Source organism: Haemorhous mexicanus, chromosome 3 (assembly GCF_027477595.1).
Source record: "Haemorhous mexicanus isolate bHaeMex1 chromosome 3, bHaeMex1.pri, whole genome shotgun sequence".
Taxonomy (NCBI): domain Eukaryota; kingdom Metazoa; phylum Chordata; class Aves; order Passeriformes; family Fringillidae; genus Haemorhous; species Haemorhous mexicanus.
Window position 1 is genome coordinate 70755663 of NC_082343.1, and position 23604 is coordinate 70779266.

Sequence of the window (23604 nt, forward strand, 5' to 3'; positions counted from 1 at the left end):
TTTGCTGGAAGGTTTTAGCCATAAAACTTAATGGGCTGCATGGAATTGCTTTTGTCCTCCCACAGGAAGCAGAAATGCCATCTGTGTCACAAGACAGCTTTCTGCAAGCTTTGCATGTCCCACATTCTTTACTGTTTTAGTCCTGGACTTGGCAGTGCTGGATTAACAATTGGACTTGATGGTCTTAAAGGTCTTTTCCAACCTAAAGGATTCTATGACTTTGCAGCTGAGCTCTGCTGCAGACCAGTCTTGCCATGCTGAGACAAAAGCATCTCTACACTCCTCGTTTTTTCACTGCAGACAATTATATGCACAATATGAAACTGAGCTTAATGTGCAAGCCTGGTGGGAGGGTACATTACAGCATTTCCAAATGGCCGCTTTTTCATTTAATTTTTAGTTTGTATTTTCATACCGTTTTACACATTTCACGCCATCTCCCTGAATTATGTATTTGGGGAAAATAAAGCGCTTTATTAGTGCAATATTTTATCCATAAAAGATAATGAACTGGAGTGTATGGAAATACTTTTGTTCTCCTGTACAGAGACTTTATGTTAGGTTTTTGTCAGGCCTCCTGTATCCGGGCTGCAGCCGAGACCCCGCAGCCCCTCTCGGGTCCCCTCAGACTCATCGAGCGTCTGAAAACCTCACCACACCCCCGTGCTGTCCCCCCCGCTCTCCCCCCCGCTCCCTAATGGCACGTTCCACTCGCGGCGGGCAGGCAGCGAGCGCCCGAAGCTGAAGCGACGGTTGGGACGTTCCACCGCAGGAACTCGGGGGGCGCGGCTTCCGGGCGCCGATTTCGAAAGAGGCCTGCGCCGCCGGCTCTGCCATGACCCAGTCGGTGGTGGTGCAGGGTAAGGGGGTCGTGGCGCCCAGACCTCCCGCTGCCCCCTCCCCGTGCCTGAGCCGTGTCTCTCCCCTTTGCAGTGGGACAGTGCGGGAACCAGGTGGGATGCCGTTTCTGGGACCTGGCGCTGCGGGAACACGCCGCCGTCAACAAGGTAAAGGCGCCGCTGCCCCGCCGGCCCGGGGAGACCCGCCCTCGCTGCCGTCGCTGTGGCTGCAGAGCGCTGTGTTTGTTTGCTTAAACCAAGGGCGCTTCACTGGGAGCACAACCACCCCCAGCTTCTTGTGCCGTTTAACTAATCCTGAAAACAAAACGTAAGGTTTACTCTCAAGGGACCCTGTTAAATCAGAGGGTGGGCAGTCACCAGCCGTGTGGAGTTTAACAGGGATTAGTGCATCCTGCACCTGGGATGGGACAACGTTGGATGTACGGACAGATTGGGCAATGAGATGCTGGAAAGCAGTGCTGTGGAAGGGACCTGGGGGTCCTGGTCCATGGCAAGTGGAACATGAGTCAGCAGTGCCCTGGCAGCCAGGAGGGCCAGTGGTGTCCTGGGGGGCACCAGGCTCAGCATGGCCAGCTGGGCGAGGGAGGGGATTGTCCTGCTCTGCTCTGCACTGGGGTGGCCTCACCTCCAGTGCTGGGGCAGTTTTGGGTGCCACAATATAAAAAACCACATTAAGCTGTTAGAGAACGTCCAGAGAAGGGCTACGAGGATAGTGAGGGATCTTGAGGTGAAGCCATATGAGGAGTAGCTGAGGTTACTTGGTCTGTTCAGCCTGGAGGAGACTGAGGGTCTCATGGCAGTCTGCAATGTTCTCCTGACAGGAAGAGAAGGAGCCCACACTGATCTCTCCTCTGTCATGACCAGTGACAGGACCCAAAGGAATGGTCTGAAGTTGTGTCAGGGAACATTTAAGTTACATATTAGAAAAAGGTTCTTCACCCAGGGGGTGGTTGGGCACTGGAGCAGACTCCCAGCATCAAGCCTGTCAGAGCCCAAGAAGCATTTGGACAACACTGTCAAGCATATGGTGTGACTCTTGGGGTGTGTTCTGAATGGCTAAGAGTTGGACTCTATGTTCCTTCTGGTCCCTTCCAACTCAGAATATTCTTTGATCACTAATTCTGGTCAGCTTTCTCCAGCATTTGCACTCTGAAAAGTTCGGTGTGTCTTCCTACAGCCAGGTATTAGCAGGTCTGAGGCAGTTAACAACACGGTGAGGGCTGTTCAGTGCTGGTACTTTGCCATTGGCAGTAAAGCAAAAGAGGACACGCCCAAAGCCCACCATTATTTTCTACATTAGCACATGCCATGGCTTGCTGTACAGTTTTACTGACCAAAATAGCAACATGAGGTGGGCATAGGATTTGCTGAGTACCCTAAACAAAATCACACTTTTCTTGCTGTGACTATAAAGCGCTTAAGGTATTTAAACTTGTCAGATCTCTTTAGTTTTATGTTGGGGTGAGTAATTGCCAGGGAGTTCATAGTTCTGATAAGAATAAGTGTGATTGGGCTGTCCTCTTTGCAGAACTCCATGGGCATTGGTATCACAGGCTTGGAACCCATGATGAACTGAGAGTTGTATCAGTGATGAACTGAGTCAGCTGAAGAGCAGCTCTTCAATTTAATCATTGCATTGGGATCTTCAGTAAACTACTGCAGTTGCTTAATCTTGTGCTGAAAAATAAATTTCCTAGTTACATTCTCTCAGTTTTTAATATCAAGCTGATGTTTCAACAAAATGTTCTTTTTGGAGGTGACTAGAACTAGCTGGATTCAACAGAGGTGTTCACTCAGCTTCAAGTGGTGAAGTTTGACAAGTATCCTTCAGAGGTCCCTGCCAACTTAAATTATTCCATGAAGAAGCACTGAGAATTTTTGACATTACACATCATTTTGTGTTGTTTCCTTTCAGAAAGGAATTTATGATGAAGCCTTAAGCAGTTTCTTTAGGAATGTAGATACAAGGTAAGTTTTTATCAAGCAGTTCATGAGTTTACATGGTAGATCAGCTCTTGTAGTATCTTCCTTTAACCTAAGTTATAGTTTTCTTTGTCATATTTAGCTTGTACTAGAAAAAGATTTTGCTTGTTTGTGTTCTCCTCAAAACCTTGTCTTTGCATCTCCACTTTGTCTATATATACTTCAGCAGTTAAAATGTGTTGAAAGTGTGTTTGTTTGTTTTCCTTTCCTTTTGTACCAAAAGTGGACAGTCAGGATCTGATGGCTTTTGCCCCTGAGATAACAATCAGATTGTGTGCCCTCTGAATACCAACTGAGCAGCATTTCTTGAAGAGTTGTAAGAGGAATTTATATTAGATAGTCAGAAAAAAAGTGACATTTTTTAAAGTCTTATTTGTCTGTTTTTTTACCCAGAGTACTGCCTATAATTGTTTTTTATTAGTTAACCAATTTATACCTTAAAACCATTCAGTCATCTCTTTCCAGTTACAAAAATCCTTGCAATTTGCAAGAAGAAAATGTGTACTTGGGATAGCCTGTTGCATTTTTATTAATAAAAAATCATTTGACCAACCTCTGTTTCCTTCCATTGTATGAAAAGGTTGCAGTACAGCAATGTGATTTTGACCAGAAGAGCAATGAATTCCAAATTGCTTTTTTTACCTCTTTGAAAGAGCATTGCAAATGTATTGAAGCTTGTTATTGTCATTCCATATGGGTATTTCCAAGAATACTTTTTTTTAAATCAAGAAAATTGGATCATAAAAAAATGTCTGTTTCTGTATGTGTCAGATGAAACCACCAAATTTGTAATTGGCAGGTTGGCTGCAATAGAAACATATGTTTTCTCTCTGAGAAAACCTGGTCTAGTGGAAGGTGTCCCTGCCCATGGCAGAGGGGTTGGAACTGGATAAGGTCCCTTCCAACCCAAGCCATCCCATGGCTCTAGGAATGTTGGGATTTTTTTCAGCAATTGAATCCAAGTGATTGAAGGTTTGATATGGCATGAAAGACCACAAAGCCAACAGTAAGAAAAATAAATGTTGGTTTGAGGTTGGTTTTATTTCCTCTTTGAATTTTGTTAGTCCCTGAAGAGAGATTCTCTAGGAGGATTTACTGATGCTATAGTTTAGTCCTGCAGGTGTTGTATAGGAATCACATGAGTATTGGAGACTGCTGTGAGTGGCTCACCTACTGAAGAGAGCAAAACTGTCTAGAGACCATCTTTGAGTGACAAGTTGGAAAATTCTTGAGTAATCCAGTGCAGCCCTGTATTCTTTTCCCCTTGTTCCTGATGCGACTCAGTAGGCTCGGAACATTGGTTATTGTGGTGAATTTTAGGTGGTGTTTTGTGAATATAATGGTGGTTAAATGTAGAATGGTCTTAAGACATACTTAAATTTAGGCTTGGCCAGCTCCCAGATTAGGTAAGTAATGGAAGAGGAAATAAGATCAGTCTTCCAGTATCGCTGCCTTTTTTCCCCCCTTGTGCTGAATATAGTTTGGCCAGACCATTGTATCTCATCATTTGAGTGGGAAAATTGTAACATCATGTATAGTCTGCTATGTTGGCTCAATACAACTAGTCCGTGGAAAGAAGGAGGATTTAGCTGTGTCAGCCCAGCAGATTTCTGAAAGTGGTAAATCATAATAAGCAGAATAAGTCAAGCCCAGCACTGTGCTGGTGCAGTTACAGAGCTGTCACACCTGGAACACAAGCACACTTTTGTAGCTGAAAAGCTCATCTGGAGCTTTTTTCCTTTGTTTGATGTGGATACACACATATCGCATGCTGATAAAAGATAATCCTTTCCAGTTTTGGCAGTGTTTGTAGAATTGCTACAAAGCAGAGGCTGTATCTGAGAGTAAACTTTTATGCTTATCTTTCAGCTTCTTGAAGTAGTGTTTAGGATAATTCTGATTGAGTTCATGTCCTGTAATTGCATTACTTTCAGGAATTATAAGGTATTAGCAGCATGTTCAGGGTGTTTCTATTTGTTCACGTTGTCATAGTCTTCCAAACACAATATATAAGAGATAAAATTTTATTGTAGTATATATTTTATGCTGCAAATATGATCTTTGATTTTTCTGTTACAATTATTTTTCAGAAGTGGTGATAATGGTCCTGATATTTACAAAGGAAAAATCTGCTCTTTAAAAGCACGAGTAAGGCAATCTGTAAAGGTCACTGTTTTTACACTGAATATTTATGTCCAAATGTGTGGGAATTCTCATGAAGTTCTTGAAATTGCATACAGGTTTAAGTACTGCTTTGAAAGCAAAATTTCTAACATTACCTTGCATTAATGCAGTAATGCACTTTGCTGCCAATCTTGTTCAGTAACTCATATTGGAATTTTAATAAAATGATTGCAGATATTATTAACTAAGGGTTGGGTTTCTTTGAGCCACTTTAAATGATTAAGAAGCAAGGAAACTTGAAACATAAAAATGTTTTAATTTTTTTATTCCTAAGTAGTGGGGCAAAACATTATAAAATTTTAACAAAATTCCATCTGAAATGCAGTCCTGTTGAGCAACTAGCAAATCAGCTAAGGTGAATCTAGTTGGTCTCCTAGTTAACAACTAGGGTGGGAAAAGGTTTCTCTGGAGAAGAGTAGGAACAGAATTCCTTTCATATTGTCGATAATTTCATATTTCTTTGTGTGATTATTTCAAGGGTGGTTTGCTTACTGACTGAATTTGAATTCTTTCCATTCTTGAAGGCACTGTTGATTGACATGGAGGAGGGTGTGGTAAATGAAATTCTACAGGGACCATTGAGGGATGTGTTTGATAGCAAGCAGCTTATCACAGATGTTTCTGGTTCAGGAAACAACTGGTGAGAACCTCTTTAGAATACATTTCTTAGCAGCTAATTAGATGGCATTTGAAAGGGGAAATAAAAACCGTAGCTTTCGTTCTGCACCTGGAGAGCTGCAGCATTTTACCAGCAAAACTTGGAGTCACTGTTGCCTGGAGGAGGGCTTTGAAAAGGCTTTTACAGAAGAATAATTCTGCTGATATATCATTTTGTCTCTTTTTTTCTTCTTCTTCTTTTTTGATTTTCTTTACAACAGAGCATGCTTTTTATTTTTGTTTCTTTGGCATTCAGCTGCTTTCATTGCTTAGTTGAAACCATAATCTAGTTTGAGACTGTGCAGCTACTGTGGAAATGAGATATATGAACAAATGCACTTCTGATTTCTAAGCAGAGTCTGACTTTGTTCATATAAACTACATTACCAAAAGAAAAATTCAGGAAAAGATTGGTTAACATGAATTCCAAATTTTCACAGAGACCTTACAGTGCTCTAATAATATTCAGTGCACTACAGACTGGAAAGCAAATCACCAGCAAATGTTCCAAAAGAGAGTGCAATATGGAGAGTAAAGCAGTCTTTACCATCTACCAACTTTACCATCCAGCAGACAAGTGTGTTGAAAATGAGCTGTTTGGGGTTTTTTTGTTACTAGTAGCAACTGACTTGCATAGTACTCAAAAGATTATCTGTACATTTATTATGTAGGGATATCTTTATTGTTAAGGACTATGTAGCTTTCATTACTTCAACTGGATTATCCAGCGTGAAAGTTATTTCCTTTTCAGTACAGAATAATAAATGCATACTCCAAAGTTGTGAATTTAGACCTGTTTGCATGCTCCAAGTTAAAACTACGTCCTGACTCCCATAGCCTCATATGGACCCACAACTTAGAACTCTCACAGGTGAAGTGTTGCACCCAGCTTTGGACTCTGAACTCTAAAATGTCACATAGAAGGATTTACAATTTTAAATTATAAGTTTGATTTTTTGAAGGGAGGTTTTAAAGTACTTTTCATATCCTCAGGGCTGTAGGTCATAAGATATATGGCTGTCAGTACCGGGAAAACATAGTGGAAAAGCTGAGAAAAACTGCTGAACATTGTGACTGTCTACAGTGTTTCTTTATAATTCATTCCATGGGAGGTGGTAAGTAATCTTTTTATGGGGAGTATGACTGCAGTAGCCACAAATGAAAAAAAGAAAATACATGAATCTTGAAAAAAAAATCAGTATAATAATCTACATCATTCAGAATGTAGATTTAAAAAATTAACATAGTACAATTAAATGGACCTGTAATTATTTAGCTCTAGTTTTATTAGAGCACTGAGGAGCTGTGATGTGCTACCCAGAATAAAAATGCAGCTAAAATTCTAAAGATGAGGCAGTGAGTAGATCAAGACAAGTACCAAAGACAAACACTGAGGTATTACTGATCAGAAGAAGGGTCAGTGAACTCTGAACACCAACAGCATTGTCATAATCGTTTTACTTGTGGGAAAGAGTTTTCCAAACAGCTTTGAAGGAGACTTCTAATGTTGCTTAACTTTAGAAAAACTTTGTTTTTCTATTTTCCTTCCTCATAATTCTCTTGAATCTGATCTAGTTAGTTAATAAGCTAAAAGGAATAATCCTTTGCAGTGACAATTTTGTCATTATTGCATTGTCATTAAGCCTTCCTACCCCAGAAATCTGAGAGTGGCATGTATTATAACTGGTTATGATGTGGAAAAAGACACAGAAAATAGCTCTAAATATGAAGCAAGGATTTTGTCAAGGGCCTTTTTTGTGGCTTAATTTCAGAGGCCCTGGAGGTACTGTTTCTGTTATTCTGAAAACTGCTGTCTTGTTCATAGATTAAATTGTCTGCCACTAAGAATGTAGCTGAATATTCAGGAAAAGACCACAGTTTGGTTCTGTGTGTTGAACTCAGGGCTGTGTTCTTAGTTTTAATGAGGAAAAAAGCCTGTGTGCTGGGGGGAAGGGACAGTTCTGTTTTTACTGAAGAATGAGAAAATTTCATAAAGAAACCCTAAAACGAAAATAATATTGTTTGGGGCCGTTCAATGCTTTTAAGCAAATTTTGTGTTTCATAATTCAAATTAAAGAATTCAAAATAAGTAGAAATACTAGGTCAGAAAAATGTTTGTTACGTAGTAGGACTTTTTGGTTTGCAGAAATTTTTGAGACTGTATTCTTCATTCTGACTGACGTACTGAGGGAAATAATTTTATTACTTAACTATTTTCCTGTCTGGGACAAACCTTCCTGAGTTAATTATATTTGAGGAGCCTCTACTGTTAGCCAAATGCTTCAGAAAATATTCATTAACACATATAATTGAAAAGTTGTATGTCTCCTACATGAATCATAGAGCCTAAGATAATGTGGGGAACCTGTCTTCTCTCATTCTGTCTTCATTCATAATTAGGGACAGGATCTGGTCTTGGAACTTTTGTACTAAATTTGCTTGAGGAGGAATTCCCAGAAGTATATAGATTTGTTACTTCAGTTTATCCCTCTGGTGAAGATGATGTCATTACTTCTCCATATAACAGTGTTCTTGCTATGAAGGAGCTTAATGAACATGCAGACTGTGTGCTACCAATAGAGAATGAAGTAAGAAATAATATTCTATTTATGTATTTTTTAATTAGAATGTGGAAATGTCTCTTTTCAGTACTGATTTGCATACCAAATCTCCGAAAGCATAATTTCAGTTTTTAAAGTAATAATTTAACTTCTAAGTCACTTGCAAACTTTTGAAATGAACATGGGTATCACTAAAAAGTTGCTCTGCTCCTTCAAACTAAGGTAGAATGAATTTTTTCATGTCTATTTCAAGATAAACAGTGACAAGCTTCTATTTACTGAGATAGACTGTCTTCAATTCTTTTAACAATCAATTTGTGCATAGTATTAGTAGAGTGCTTCAAGGACCTCTGATCTCTCCAGATTCCATCAAGCTTAACTGTGCTGACTAGTGATATGGGAATCATAGATATACCTGACCTTGCAAAGTGCTAGACTCATTTGAATCTAGCTTCAGTGGCTGTCTTGCTGTTTGTTTATGAAAAAAGCAAGAGAAAGTGAAATTTAGTTAGAGACTATATTTTTTGCTTCACAGGTGTTCTCTTCTAAAACTGCTTTTTAAATTTTCATAAGCATTTTGAATAGTTGAATAAAATTCAAACTTCCAAGTCAATCTGTGTATATATTTGTGATATCTAAGGCACAGACTTAGAAACACTTCAGTCAACTGGAATTGCTCAAAGCTGGACTTAGATGTATCAAGGTATAATCTTTAACCTAACAGTACAATGTCTGAGCTTTCAAGGTTATTAGAAATTAAATGTGTGGTACTGAATTTCAAAGTACTTTACTCAAGACTACTTCTGTATTTTTATTTTCCTCTCTTTCAAAGTCTCTGTTTGAGATAGTTAATAAAATTCATCAGATGATCAATTCTGGGAAGTTAGGATCAACTGTGAAGCAAAGCAGCTTGGTAACATCGAGTGCAGGCAGTGCAAAAACACTCCCTGAGAAGCCATTTGATGCAATGAATAACATCGTAGCCAACTTGCTGCTGAACCTGACAAGGTAAAGTTAAAGGTTATTCGTCTGTAACAAAGTAGGATTGCTGGAGCTGGTGAGTGCTGTAAATATGCAGGCCTGCATCAACTTGATTAATATTAATTACATGAATTACTCATATTACAATATGAGTCTTCTGTTTATAAGAACTGGTTACTAAATGCTAAAGTATTTGGAAGTATTCAGATTGTAGTGGCGTTGCTTTAGCCATGATAGTCTTAAACTTGAGGTAAGTTTATAGGCAGAAGGAAATGTCTTTCACCAGTGCCTAATGGAACCCAAGGAGGTTTGCCTTTCTAGGCATTATTTTGTAAATATTGTCAGATCATTTGTGCTCATAAACTGTCTATTACTGCCAGAAATATACTTCTGGTTGGCCTGTTTTTCTTTTAAACAGCTTGTCAGGAATTCTGAGTCACATGTGTTTTATTATAGCCTGTTTAGTAAAAGTGGTATTAATTAACTGGTATTAACCAGCTGGTATTAATTAACCAGTATTAAGTGGTATTAAACATTATTAATGATAATAAATCAATGCTAAAGACTCCAATTGCGAAACAAGGAATCATTCTTGGTAACTTACTGTTCTTTAATGAGAAGTATAAGTAAGTAAGACATAGCACTGTTACTGCCAGATGTGAAAGTTTTGTAATTATACTTGAACACAAGCTTGAATGTTGTGTTGTTTTACAGTTTTATTGTACAGAACAGCTGAAAAATAGATTGCATGGAAGTTTACCTTACAAACTAAGTAAATCACTTCTGTATCAGTTTCATAACAATTTGTTAATTTTTCAGCTCTGCTAGATTTGAAGGTTCCCTAAACACGGATCTTAATGAAATCAGCATGAATTTGGTTCCATTTCCTCGACTTCATTATTTGGTTTCAAGCTTGACTCCTCTGTATACACTGGCAGATGTTAATGTTCCTTCTAGAAGGTAAGAAAAAATATTATTGGAGTTTCACATTTATAGCTTAATTTCTGATTTTTCCATAGTTTTCATTTAAAAATTCTATTCTGTAGCAAAACTAAGGGTGGAAGTTCTGAAACTTGTATATCTGCCACATTTTCAAATTCATCCTGCTGATTTATGGAACATCTGTTGGCCCTTTTCTATGTAATGGTTGAGCCAGTAAACTTGAAATGCTTTTAATCTTTGCTGGAAGTGTTTCTGATGGGAAAATGTATTACTAAGAACCCACACCACAAGTTTTTTGAGTAACAGCTTGCACTTTACTGACAAAATACTCTAAAGACAAACAAGGGATTAACTAGGCTCTTTGGGGAACTACTTCAGTATTTATCTTACTTCAGTCTGGAGATGCAGTGAGGGCAGTGAGCCTTTTTAACATCTTGTTATAATGATAAGCTGGTGTGTCAAATTTTGTGAGATATTTATCCCATTGACATAGCAGAAAAATTTCCAGTTAAAATAGATTTTACTGGGTTTGGTGGATTATGTTCAGTCAGCAAGAGTGAGATAGAGACAAATAGTGGTAGAGACAGCTAAGGGTAAGTGATAGAAGTATACAAAGTGGAGAAAAGGGAAGGACCACACTTATTTTCCAATAGCAAGTTGTGACAGTCAGATCTGTTGAGAACATACCTTGAGGATATGGTATAGGGCTGGGGGGAAGGTAGCAGAGTGTGAGGAAGTGGTCAAAGATGTTTCAGAATGAAGTGGGAACAGTAATATTTTTGTCCTCTTTATTTTTTTATACTAGGCAGATTGTGGCAGAGGTGATATAAGAAAAAAGAATAAGAGATTATAAATATACAGTATTTGGAACATATGGAAAGAATAGCTTAGATGTTGTGGGCCAACAGAACACCATCTTTGGTATCCCACAGTACAGTGAAATTTGGTTAAGGAAGTGAAGAGAGAAAGAATATGACCTGCAGTATCATCTTTTAGAGCAGTCATGTGGGATAAAATTAGAATAAGTAGACTAGACAAGTAGATATAGCCTGTCTTTTCCCAAATCATTAATCAAAATTCATGCAGTTCTCTGACTCATTGAGCCTTTTAAATAATAAAGTGTAACAGGCATATAATCAGTTCTGTAAGGATCAGCACTTTGATGTCCCTTGTCAGATCCTTCCCAGTGGATCAAATTGCCACATAACCAGAACCCCAAGCAGTTAAATCCTTTTACATAATTTTAAGACTTTGTAACCATTGGCCTCAAATTGCCTTCGTAAAGGCAACTTCTCTGATTCAACAGTGGCTTGTAACTTGAGGTTGAGGAAAAAATGGATCCAGTATGTTTTTAAAAACTCTAATGCCAACATATGTACAAATAAAGGTCTGAATCTTTCCTATCATTTAAAGGTACATTTATTCTGGATCAAGCATACCTTTACCCAGGATTTTATGAACTTCTAAACCCTGAAGGTGGGCATTCTGAGGAACTTTTGTCTCCTACTTTAGTAAGAGTAGATAACTGTTTTCTTTTCACCCAGGTTGGATCAGATGTTCTCAGATGCATTTAGCAGAGATCATCAACTAATTCAAGCAGATCCAAAGCACAGCCTCTACCTGGCCTGTGCACTTCTTGTTCGAGGGAATGTGCAGGTTTCAGACCTTCGCAGAAATATTGAAAGGTTTGTAATACCACACAGAGTAGTCTTGGGATTTGAAAGGAAGCCGGCAGTTGTCCAGAGCATTCCAGCTTTTCATTTGAACACTTTCAATACCAAATCAGTTTACTCCAACCTCCTTTTCTTAATTTTAGAAGGGAAGAAAACACAATTAACTTATGTAATGAGTGAAAAAATGTCATATTATTCCTGGATTTCCAAATACAGAGAGGTGCTACTCCTCTCTTTCTCCAAATTGCAAAAGAAAGCAAAGTGCAGCCTTCCAGGGGTCTCCCAACAGCAAAGGATGTTGGAGTAATGAGTTCTCTAGTAGAAGTTTGGTTTTGCTGAAGAGAAGGCCCTTCTCTTTCCATGGTTACTTTCATGTAGGTAGGAAATCATCTTTATTTTAACAACTCTGTGTTGTTAGCACTCATTTTCTACCTTGAACAGTATTGAGCTACTTAGATGCAACAGGAAAGGCAGCCAAAACAGAATTTATAGGCACACAGGGGTGCATGGGGAAAATTTCTAGGAATCTAAAGTATTTTACTTATTTCAAAAGTACAGGTAGACTGATTGCCCTCACACAGTATTAATCTGCCCCTTTACTAAATCTCAGAGTGCTTCCAGTCCCTTTTATAGAAACAAGTACTTGTAACTTCACTTTTCAAATCCCGATGCATTAAATTAACAAAACACAGTTTAGGTTTGCAATTTAAATTTAACATAGAGACACAGTGGTTTAGTCTGAAGTGTAAAATATCTTATTCACAGTGATAGTTATAACTGTCCTCCTTAATCCTGAGTCCGTAAATGTTAATCTTTTCAGACTTAGTTGAAACTGTTAGTTGTTAGCCTTTGTGTTCTTTATATTTCTTAGTTAATTAAATATTTTTATCACAGGTTGAAGCCTTCTCTGCACTTTGTCTCCTGGAATCAAGAGGGCTGGAAAACTGGTTTGTGTTCAGTACCTCCTGTTGGCCATTCCCATTCCCTTCTGGCTTTAGCAAACAACACCTGTGTAAAACCAACTTTCATTGAACTCAAAGACAGATTTATGAAGCTCTACAAGAAAAAGGTGCAACTCTTATTTTTATAACATCCATAGTCACCAGTCATTAGCATCTTGCATTATTGAAACCCAGATCTTAGTGTTATGAAGAGATTGTTTATAATTAACTGCCCAAGGGTTTTATTTGTGTGACCAGGTGACTCAAAGCCCCATCCAACCTGGCCAAGAACAACTGCAGGGATGGAGCATCCACAGGTTCTTTGGGCAACCTGTTCCAGTGCACAGTAAAGAATTTCTTCCTAGTATCTAATCTAAACCTTGGAGTCCACTAAGCTTTCTCTCACTTCACTTCCTCAGCAGGACAGGAAAAAAGTACAGTGAAAAACTTGTGGGTCAAGATATAGACAGGGAGAAAAACCACCAGTTATTGTCGTGGGCTAAACAGACTTGGCATTAGGAAACTTAGTTTAATTTATTGCCAATAATAGTAAAGTAGGATGGCAAGAAATAAAAACAAAACTGAAAACACCTTCACCCCCACTCCACTGTTTCCTTCCCAGCCTCAGATTTCTGTTCCTTCTTTGCTGATCTTTGGGACAGAAATAGCCCAGCAGAAACTTTTTCTTGAGTCTTCTCTGTCACAGCTGTTGTGCAGCATTCTTACCCCTCAATCAATGCATTGTCATAGAGGCATTACCAGCATCACTAATGGGCTCAGCTGTGGCCAGTGGCAGGTCCATGGTGGAGCTGGCTGGGATGGTTCTGTTCAGCATTGGGGCAGCTCCTGTTATCTTCTCACAAAAGGCACCCCTGCAGCCCTGCGCTCCCCCTGCTGCCAAAACCCTGCCATGTAAACCCAATCCACAGCTGGTCAGGTGTACCCAAGAACACAATATGAAAAGATGGGTTTTAAGTCAGTAATACTGACTGTGATTCAGTAGGGGATTGTTACCAAACGTGCCAAGTATTTAAACAAGGGATGTCATGATATAAGTCTCTAAGTGCCGTTTCAACAGTGCTTGCACTCCCCCCTTCAGTACAGGCTAAATGGTATTTACTGAGCCAAAGCAATCAAATACCAAGAAAAGGATAGCACTGATTTTTTTTTTTTTTTTTTTCTCTTAGGCTCACCTTCACCACTATCTGCAAATAGATGGGATGGAGCAAAGCTGTTTTTCAGAAGCTATAGCCTCTTTGTCTGACCTAATAGAAGAGTACAATGAATTGGATGCTACAAAAGGTGGGCCTAGAATAGATCCCTCAAGACTGAAGATAGCTGTTTAAAGAAGGAAGAACTGATTTTAAAAACAGCAACAACAAAAAAGCACTTTCCCTAAACATCCAGCCACTTCAGTTAACCAGAATGACTTTCAGCATGCCTGGCTATTGTAATTCCAAAGTGGGACCAGCACAACAGCTTTCTTACCTCAAGAGTGGTCATTAAGTGTGGAGCCATGCCTGTGAGGAAGATTTGAAGTCACCTAATTGTGGCTGGTATCAGTAAGGACAGTAATCCTAACTGTGGAGTAAATTGACACACAATATGCTGTGAAGAATAGGAGAGGTTGTATGTAGCAGTCAAAAATGTAATTATTTTCTCAGACTTTCAACTTACAGTAAACTAAAGGTTGGTCTTGCTTCAAAAAAGGATCACTGTTACTAGATTTAGTTTTTAACAAGCGACTACGAAGAGAAGAAAAGCCCATGTAGTCTTTTCAAAGATGAAAGCAAGTCTCTAATGAAACTGCTTTCTTACACCTGCAGTAGACATTTCAGAATGCTCTAAGCTATGTTCCTCATTTTAGTATTTCTGCTCCTGTGTTGTAGTTAACTATCTTAGAGGATTCTCAGTTAATACCAAAATCAGCAATAACAGAAAATTAAAAAAAAAAATTCAAGTATTATGCTTGGAATATTAATAAATATTTTAATGATTCATATTCATGAATGCTGAGTTGCACTTGATAATGAGATAATACAGAATACCTCTGTGCAAAACATGCACTTATGATGAAGCTATAATGACCATTTAGAGAAAAACACTTATAGCCTTGAAAGAATGCAAGTAAAATAGATAGTTTTAATATCTATAATTATCAGGGTATCAAGCAGCTTTTTATATTACAGTGAGAATTTTTACAGACTAGAATGTACAGCTATTTCCAGTTGCTTGCCAGTGAACTGTTACAGATCAGAATGGATTGATTTCTTGACATTTGAAGTCTTTTTCATACAGTTGGAGTGGATATGTAAATGAGCACAATTTTGAATGTATAAGCCCAGAAGTATTCAATAAAGTATTGTGATAACATTTGTTGAGAGCATTTTTAAGAAAATGTTCTAAAAATATAAATTTTCTTAAGTCTTGCATCTATTATCTGCAGTTGCCCCCTTATTTGTTCCTTTGCACATCCAGTGTTTATATCCGTAACACTAGAGAAAGACTATCTGTTGCAAAAAGCAGTCTGAGTTTGAAGTTGACAACTTCTGTTTCAATGTTTCAGCATTGATGTGTTCTACTATTTTAGATGTATAGCAGAAAATGTTAATTTAAGAATGAAGAATGATAGATGAAGTATTACAGGGCAATTTTTTTCCCAAGAGGTTGGAGCACCTATTTGTAGGCAAAAGCTTGTTTTAGTGGGGTATGAAGGTCTCTTGCTGTACCTTTCGCAGTCACCAAGAGTTATTGTTTGAGTGCTTCTGGTGTTAGATACATCCTTCTCAGGAATTTATCTCCCCATGTGAAAACAGTTACATTTAAAAAGATGCCCTCTGGTGTTTTACAGGTGCTATTTAATAAATGAGTGAATATTCACTTCTGTAGTTTCATTATAAACACTGCTGTGGCAGGGAGTTATGCTGACTCTTCAGGGTTTGAATGTGCTGTTGCACTCCATGTGTTATAGTCAATGGTGTAATTTGTCATAGGAGTTTGAGTTGGGAAAATATATCTCCTGGAGCACTGCAAATCCTCTGACAGACACACGATGTTATCCACATCATCTTCCACCTGAAGAAGCCTTCGTTGGGACACTCAAACTGTACAGTGATCATTTTGGACTTGTTAGGAATGCAGCACCTCTTGTCCAAGCACACTCCACAGAAAGTTAGTTTATATCTTTGAGTAGTTGAGCATCCAGAAAAAACTAGCTTCTCTGCTGTTGGAAGCTGGAAAGTTGGTTGACATGTTTTTCCCTTTGGAATCTTTAATATTAAAACAAAGAAAACCCTGAACATTAATTGCAGGTCATGTAAGAAAAAGTTGCAACATCTACTTAGAAATATCTTGAAAGTTCCTCTGTCTGAAAGCTGCCTGATTTTCCTTTGTCAGTCAACAAATAAGAAATATTTTCTTATGACTGCGCATCAGGACAGCATTAGCAGCACTTTTATTTTAGGACATTACATTCTTTTTTTGAAATTGCACATCTGTAGTTTGCTATTAACACATGAACATTAATGGTAGAAAACATAGAAGAGTTATTTTAAAACCCGTAAAAAAGAAAGAAGTAAATGTTTTATTAATACTTGCTAATGCATCCATTTTTCCATTAGTTCCAATATTTCAATTTTCTATTAGGAACTAATTTTATGCTAGAAAATACCTTTATTTTCTTCAACATATTGGTCAGACAAGGCTGGATGAAGCATAATCTCTTTTCTTTTTTCATTTCACATTTTCTGTTGTCATTGGTCACTCTGCTGGATATGCCTATGCCACAGGTCCTGGAACAGGGTGTCCAGGGAGTTGCCTGTATGAGGCACTTTTTCTTCAAAACTACTGGTAAGCTTCTGTAAGCTAAGATAGCAATATTTTATTTATGCAGCCCCAAAAGGATGAATTGAAAATACAAGGATAAGAATTTGATTCTGTTCATGAAGGTACTTCTGTAGGTAAACCTAAAAATGAGACATAAATAACATTTATACAAAATTCAGCTGAGCTGTAGTTACACTTTGCGATACTGGATACTCAGATCCTACCGAGGACTATGAAATTGCAAGTATTATATGATCTTCCAGTTTCATGTGATGGAAATGTTGTGTGAAAAGAGCTAATTGTAGAATTTTTATGAAATGTCCCGATTTTTCTTTTAGGCCAAGCATAGTTTATAAAGGCTGCTGAGAACATTAATATTTGTGTCTTTGTAGATATTGATAAGACTTTAAATTTTGTATTGATAAATAAAATTATCTAATCACTTTTAGATACCACTAAAAAGCCTGAGGGCTGGATTAGGTGGAGTACACTTTAAAAATGAAACAAAATTGCTGTGAAAAAGTTCTACAAAAAACCTATGTGGAATCTGTGCATTTATGTAAGACCACATGTACAATTACCTGGAATTACCAGAACTGCTGTCTACTTAGAAAGTAGACAGCAATTTAAAGATCTCATTGAAGCAAGCATTTTAAAAGCCTGTCACCGATCTGCAACAAATAAAAGGAAGTTAAATGGTTGTTTATACTCAGTACATTTTTTAAAGTATGACCTAGTTACATCTCCGTGTATCTGAATTAGGTAAATCAAACTGAAATGGAAAGCCAGAAAACAAAGCAAGAGGAGTAAAATGAAACTTAATACTTACTATCCACTCTAACAGAAAAGGAGCTTTTCAAAATACATATTAGCCCATTGAGCCATCCATGGAATTTATGGACAAGTTGGCAAGATACTTCTGCTGGACTGGGAGGGGGAAGACTTTTCTTGGAAAAAAATTTCCAGGTGTTTTTCTTCAGAAGGTTCCCAAAGAGCAGCATCGTACAGCCGCCACAGGGACAGGGTGTTGGATCCCTGAACTGAGCCCAACAGAAGGTGTGCTTTGCCAGCTGGGTGTCTGCTCTCAAGGCTATGCTGTGCAGCTGATCCAAATTCCAGAATCATAATTTGAAGTAAGGATTAATTTTTTTTTTTTTTTTTGCTTACTTGTGTGACCACTGCTTACATGTGAGAAGTTGTCCAAACTGGACTTCAGGTTTTGTAAGCAGGACTTTTTATCTGCAGATTGATTAATGTGCATCTACTCAGCAGCCTTTGATAAAGTTTTTCTGATAAGCATTGCAATCCTTTCATTTTATTGATCCATGATGATGATTCCATCTGCCACCAAAGAAATGGCTCTGCTTTCTGGTGCCTGTATTAGCTGTAAGAAAGATGACTTTCACCATGGAAAGTTGCACATGCACAGGAAAGGAAATGGCACAAGCATAGCAGCTGTGACCAGGGAAGGGCTGGCAAAGCTGCTTCTGGCAATGGTGCTTCCTTAGAGTGCAAAAGAGATCTAATGTTAGCAGCAGTGCAAGAATGGAGTTAAAGGGAATATCCACTGACCCTGGAAGCATTGCATGGACAAGCTGATGAATGCTTTTGATCAGACTGAATGGAGAACTGGGGGCAGGTATTGTTCTTGCAGTGACCAAAATTTGTGAATGCAGGAAAGCCACTAAGGCAATTTTTATAATTTTCTGCTTTGTATTGAAAGAAGAGACCTGTGTTGTGTTAATATATGTATGTGAAAGCCAAGACTGGCTAACACCACAAAGCAGGAAAAAGTGGGGCAGCTCCCAGGCTGCAAAATGGCTGTCCAGCAGCATCCCTAATTGGGCTGATCCAATGAGCAGCAAAGCTCTGCAGAAAGATGCTTTGGCCAATTCCCTGGTGACAGAAGCCAAAAGCCTTTCTGCTTTTCCCATTTATTAGGTTTAGAGAAATGAGTCTGTGACCTGAGAGTAAGAGGGGTAAGTGGGACACAACAGTCACTCTTGCAAAAGCCTTGAGCAAGAATTGGGCAAGTGCCAGTGTGCTGCCTGCCTGGCTGCTGGAGCCAGGAACACTAAATGCAGAAAGGCTCGTGTGGAGAAAAGTTTACCAGTGTAGTCAGGCTCACCTGACATCAGTCTGTAGTTGGTTGACTGAAGTTGCTTGTGCTGTCCCAGGCCACAGATGGATTGTCCTGGTTTCTTTCTGCCTGGGACTCTGGCGCAGGGGCTTCCTGCTAACCTTGGTGTGAATGCAGGGGTACATCCGATTGTACCACTGACACACAGGCACTTATAAAGCTGGTTGGGCTGAAAGGTCTGCCCGTTGGTGTAATAAACTCCATTGAGCTCACATCCTACAGCTACCAGATCTGAAAATGGTGAACAACAATTACTAACTTGGGAAGAGCATATGGGTCTTGCTAAACAGGGTGCTAAAATGTGATCGGTCTTTATGACATCCACAGCTTTGTAAATCAGACATCAATAAGTCTGCCAATAACAGGCTTGTGCGCAATGACCTGGTTTCACTAATGCAGGTAAGTTTAAATACAGTCCCAGCCCTACTCAGATTCTCTGACTGAGCAGTTGGAGGACTAAATTAGGATGAATTCTTTAGCACAGAGCTGTGCAGCACCTGCAAGCAGAGTTTTCCTCCAAAACCATTCACCTGGAGGTCCCCACCCTCTTGGATTTCAAGAAGGGAACATGAAGGAGCAACTTACATGCACACACGCCTGTTTCATACCTAGGCTCGTCTTCCGAGTAGTCGCAGTAGAGCCCTTTGTGGGGATCACAGACATCTGCTTCATTGCAGGGCTCTCCTGCCTGCTTGGCACAGACCTTACAGCAGCCACAGCCATCCTTCACCAGGCTGATCCCGGGGGTGCAGGCTGGCACCGGCGGGCAGCGGCACGGCCAGCGGCAAACCTCCTTGCGCTGGACTTCACCAGTTTCTGAAGGTTTATCTCCAGGCTGCTCTGGTGGGCTGTGGAAAAACTTACACAGAGTGGGCTATTTTCAGCGCTGAATGCAGCATGTGTAGCTGGAATGGCATAAAATGAAGTCAAGATGGAAAAAACTGGCAAGTTGCATGAAAATACACAACATTTCTCATTTCACAAGATCAAAAAGTGAGAAAGGCTGAGGTGTAGTAGAAGGCAGATTTATCAGTCATATCAGAAGGCCTTTTTATCAGTCATACGCTGAGATGTTCCACCAGTGAGCCGGGCCTACTGCTTGTACAAAGCACAATTCACTGGTCTTTCCTTTGCCTTCTATAGAACAAAACTGAAAATAAGTTTTTAAAAAAGTGTTTTAAAGTAGGTGGTGGTTTTATTGTAAGTATTTCTTCTTAGAAACTTCTATCAAATTAATTAGCTTTTGATTCCTCACAGTGTTTTAGAGCTAGCCACAGTCCTGTGTGCCAGTTCTGACGGCAAGACTCCTTTAAAATAGGGAACCTCTTTGGAATGTTACTTTTGCTCCAAAATTTGAGTAGATGCTTGGAGCATTATAATATTTACAAATGCTCTTGTGCTAGATGCAAAAAATTAATCCTAGTAAGGGAGGCAAGTAGCTGTACTGAGTTTAATAGGTCACTTTCTAAGAGTGCATTTATTTGCATGACTAAGCCTTCATTGAATCCGGAGCTTACAGAGCAAAACCACATCTCATTAAAGAGATTTGTATCAGCAGTAGGAAGTCAAGATCTAGCCAGAATTTACTGGTTTACACGTTCTCTCTCAGAATTCATGTCTTTTTCTCTTTTTTCTTTTTTTTTTTTCTTCTTTTTTTTTAAGTAAAGGAAGGACGAACTAATTCTTGATGGGCTTATTTTTCTGAGATATGAGGGCAGATTAAGTTAGCACAGTGTGAAAGGACTTATTTGAGATAACTATAGTCTATCTGCATTTTTTAAGAACTACAACTAAAACCTAGCAGTTTAGATCTTAGCATTAAACCTTTTCATGCTGCTGATTTCGGCAGAAATGCAGATCGTGGTACAGTTATTCTCCATGGATGACAGGTTCTGTAGTTAAGTGGGGGCATACACAACAGTTGACCACTATAGAACACAGGGCCTGGAAGCTACTCTCATCACACAGCTCTGATTGCCCAAAGAGCAAAAGGGAAAGAAGACCAAGCCCTTCATCAGGTGCCAGTATCACCATCAAGCTTGCACAAAAAAGCCCAGAACGTATATCCTATATTTTTTTTCTGGGCCTGTGAAGCCTATCAGTTTCTGTTTCTCCAAACTGCAAGGATCTACTGGTGTAAAAATCACCTCCAGCAGAGATGCTGAGGAAAAGGGGTCATTCAGCTGGGGTTCTATGCTGCTTAGTTTCCAAACTGGAAGTATCTGCAGAATTCAGCATTTCATACGTCACAGCCCAGGAAAATTATATTGCAGCATAATTGAGCTGGCTTAATTGAATGCAGTAGTAAATGACCTTTTAAAAGCCTTTTTTCTACCCTTAATTTCCATTTTTCATGGTCATCTGCAACCATACTTATGATATCTTAATCTGCAGCTACTTATGAAGATCCAAAGTAGTAGCTTTCAAGTTCCTTAGGCTGGATGATTTTTAAGCTAGATATTAATTTACATAAGCAATTCATATAGTAGATGAACGTTAAACAATGTCATGGGTATTCCATGCAGTATGAAGAAGATGGCTTCATAAATGTGTCATTTGTTAAAGGATTTCTTCTAACCCTTCTACTTAAATTCAGCAATAATACAGAAACAATTAACTCAAGTATACTTTTAAGGCAGCTAAGCCTTTCCTATAAACCATAATGTTAATTTGATGAATGTGTGCATTGGAATATAAAGGTTCTTAAAGAATTGTTCTGGAAACAAGACAAGTTGTACATTTGTACAAGTACAAGACTGTACATTTAGCAGTGTTTAAGGCAATACATTTGCTTTAGGAAACAGTTCCTTCCTGCTTCTTTCTTTAGAAACAGAATATTATTTTTTTTTATTATTATTATTATCAGGAATTTGGCCATATGCCAGCAATATGAGGTTATGTGTCTTGAATCAGATATCATGTTTCAAAATGGGTTTGTGTAGCCAGAAGTAATCTTATGTGCTTCAACCAATATGTTTAATTTGTATTACAAATTGAAACATGCTTTAAACCTACAGACCTCCACTTAGGGGAGTTTTCTCTCCTTTTTTAGGGAAAGATGTCTGCTGAAAGGTGGGAGACAAAAACATTCTTACAAAGTAAGAAAAACATCATCAGGCAAATATCTGACAGTTTTAACTCTGGAATTACTGAGAACTTCAGCTTACCTGAAAAATCTTCACATATCAATTAAGTTACAATGAAAATGTAAAGTTTTCTTGTACGGTTTACAGGTCAAATATTTTTCTAATTTGTGCTTCCCCAGGTTTCTATACCAAAGCTATTCACATCACACAAGCCCCTTGCATACTTTTCCTGATCTTATGGACAGATCAGAAAATGAGACCATTATATAATAACCCTTCATGTGTTGTTTGTTTTCCCGTGTTTTAAAGATTGAACAAGGTCAGTATGGCATAAATAAGCAAATAGCAAAATAGGCAATGTATTATCACAAGTGTTTGGTTATCTCAGTCTGGCTTTAAATAGGCAGAAAGGGGAGGGAGACAGCCATTTGAAAATTCTGTTGACATTCATCTAAACTGTAAAGGAAAAAATACACTGTATACACGTAAAGTCGATTTTCAAAATGAGGTAAATAAGTAATGAAATTGGCCTTTGACACAAATATCTTTAAAAAAAGCTATCACTTAAAATTGTCTCATAAGAGGCAAAGTATAACACAGCCCAGGTTCTTTTCTTGTTTATAAAACTAGCCTGAAGTCAGACTGCTACATGCGTATGTATATATTTGCAAACACATGTATACATGTATATATGGAATATGAGCATGGATAAGATGTTTACTTTCTTACTGCATCAGATAGTAATTTTTGCTTGTTTAAAAAAAAAACCAAACAAGAAATTTAAAAAAAAAAGCAAGATCAGTAACAATTTAAGCTTCCCTAACACTTTTTTCTTCCCACCAAGTCATATTGATGTAGAGAGAGAAAAAAAAAATTACCAAAACATGACTGATGCCGTAAATAAGCCTATTCTTTATGAGGAATTTACTTCTCTGAAATTTAATTCATCATAAAGCAAATAAAACTTTTAACTGGGACAAGGTGAGGAAAGGGAAAATCTTTTTCTTCTTTTTAATGAACTTACCTGTTGAGTATAAGGGATGATGAAGATGGTGGGAACAAGGAGCCACCGCATGTTCCTGCACATTCAGAAGTGAAACTGGGAGATAGGGAACAGGCTGAGCTGTGTCAGAGGAAGCACTGAACACAAAGCTCTCCTCTGTCTCCCTTGCCAAGCCAACTTTCCCCAGCACATGCACGAACACATACACACATTCACACTTGAAATTCTCCTCTTCATACTGAACCAGCTTCACACTGAAATTTCCAACTGGCCTTCTTTTCTCTGCCCACTGCTAGAATACAGATATTCACACCCGGCTTGATCCCATCCAGCTGATTCAGCCAGACTTAATTGAGGTCGAGTAGGGTGACATCTGATTCTTAAAGTCTTGCTGCTGGAAATGCAGTGTTATTTTTAACTTGTCTTTAAATCTATATTGCAGGAGTTTCTGAAATCTGAAGGGCAGAGTCCTAAATACATGTCTTTTCTGAGATGGAGAAAGCAGAGTTCTTCAAAATTTCTAATGTATTGTGCCTAGCAAATCACTGCATAAAAATTCAGTCAGTACATGCTCTCTAAAGAGGGAAGGAGATGCTATAAAGTGTTAAAATGTTGCTGCATATTCGACACTGTTTCTTTCCATGGAATCCTAATGGGAAAGCCCAAACTATAATCTACTTTTCCCTGTAGTATGCACCTTGTCCTATTGCTGTGTCATGGCATTTAAGGACAAGATAGTTCAAATCTCCAAATTCCCTCCCCCTTCAT

General features: G+C 38.6%; 2 protein-coding genes across 10 annotated transcripts; one reads left to right on the top strand and one right to left on the bottom strand.

Annotated features, from left to right (window-relative positions):
- The first annotated feature begins 722 nt into the window (after positions 1-722).
- On the top strand, positions 723-15155 carry TUBE1 (tubulin epsilon 1). Of its 6 annotated transcripts, none has more exons than XM_059842261.1 (12): positions 723-860; positions 934-1007; positions 2776-2828; positions 4934-5009; positions 5552-5667; positions 6678-6799; positions 8085-8272; positions 9078-9253; positions 10046-10186; positions 11713-11853; positions 12736-12910; positions 13970-15155. In XM_059842261.1, exons 1-12 carry the CDS (start codon positions 836-838, stop codon positions 14126-14128), a joined length of 1446 nt encoding a protein of 481 aa, XP_059698244.1. In that variant the 5' UTR covers positions 723-835; the 3' UTR covers positions 14129-15155. The 6 variants fall into 6 exon arrangements, with proteins under 6 accessions (XP_059698244.1, XP_059698247.1, XP_059698246.1 ...); XM_059842264.1 differs by having other exon boundaries at positions 4934-4991; XM_059842263.1 differs by having other exon boundaries at positions 4937-5009.
- Positions 14746-23172, bottom strand: CCN6 (cellular communication network factor 6). 4 transcript variants are annotated; one of them, XM_059842269.1, is made up of 5 exons: positions 22858-23166; positions 19356-19606; positions 18736-18978; positions 16453-16646; positions 14746-16051 (listed from the first exon to the last, which is right to left on the bottom strand). In XM_059842269.1, exons 2-5 carry the CDS (start codon positions 19468-19470, stop codon positions 15770-15772), a joined length of 834 nt encoding a protein of 277 aa, XP_059698252.1. In that variant the 5' UTR covers positions 19471-19606; positions 22858-23166; the 3' UTR covers positions 14746-15769. The 4 variants fall into 4 exon arrangements, with proteins under 4 accessions (XP_059698252.1, XP_059698251.1, XP_059698253.1 ...); XM_059842268.1 differs by having other exon boundaries at positions 19333-19606; positions 22858-23165; XM_059842270.1 differs by lacking the exon at positions 16453-16646 and having other exon boundaries at positions 15814-16051; positions 19333-19606; positions 22858-23167.
- Between the last annotated feature and the right edge of the window lie 432 nt (positions 23173-23604).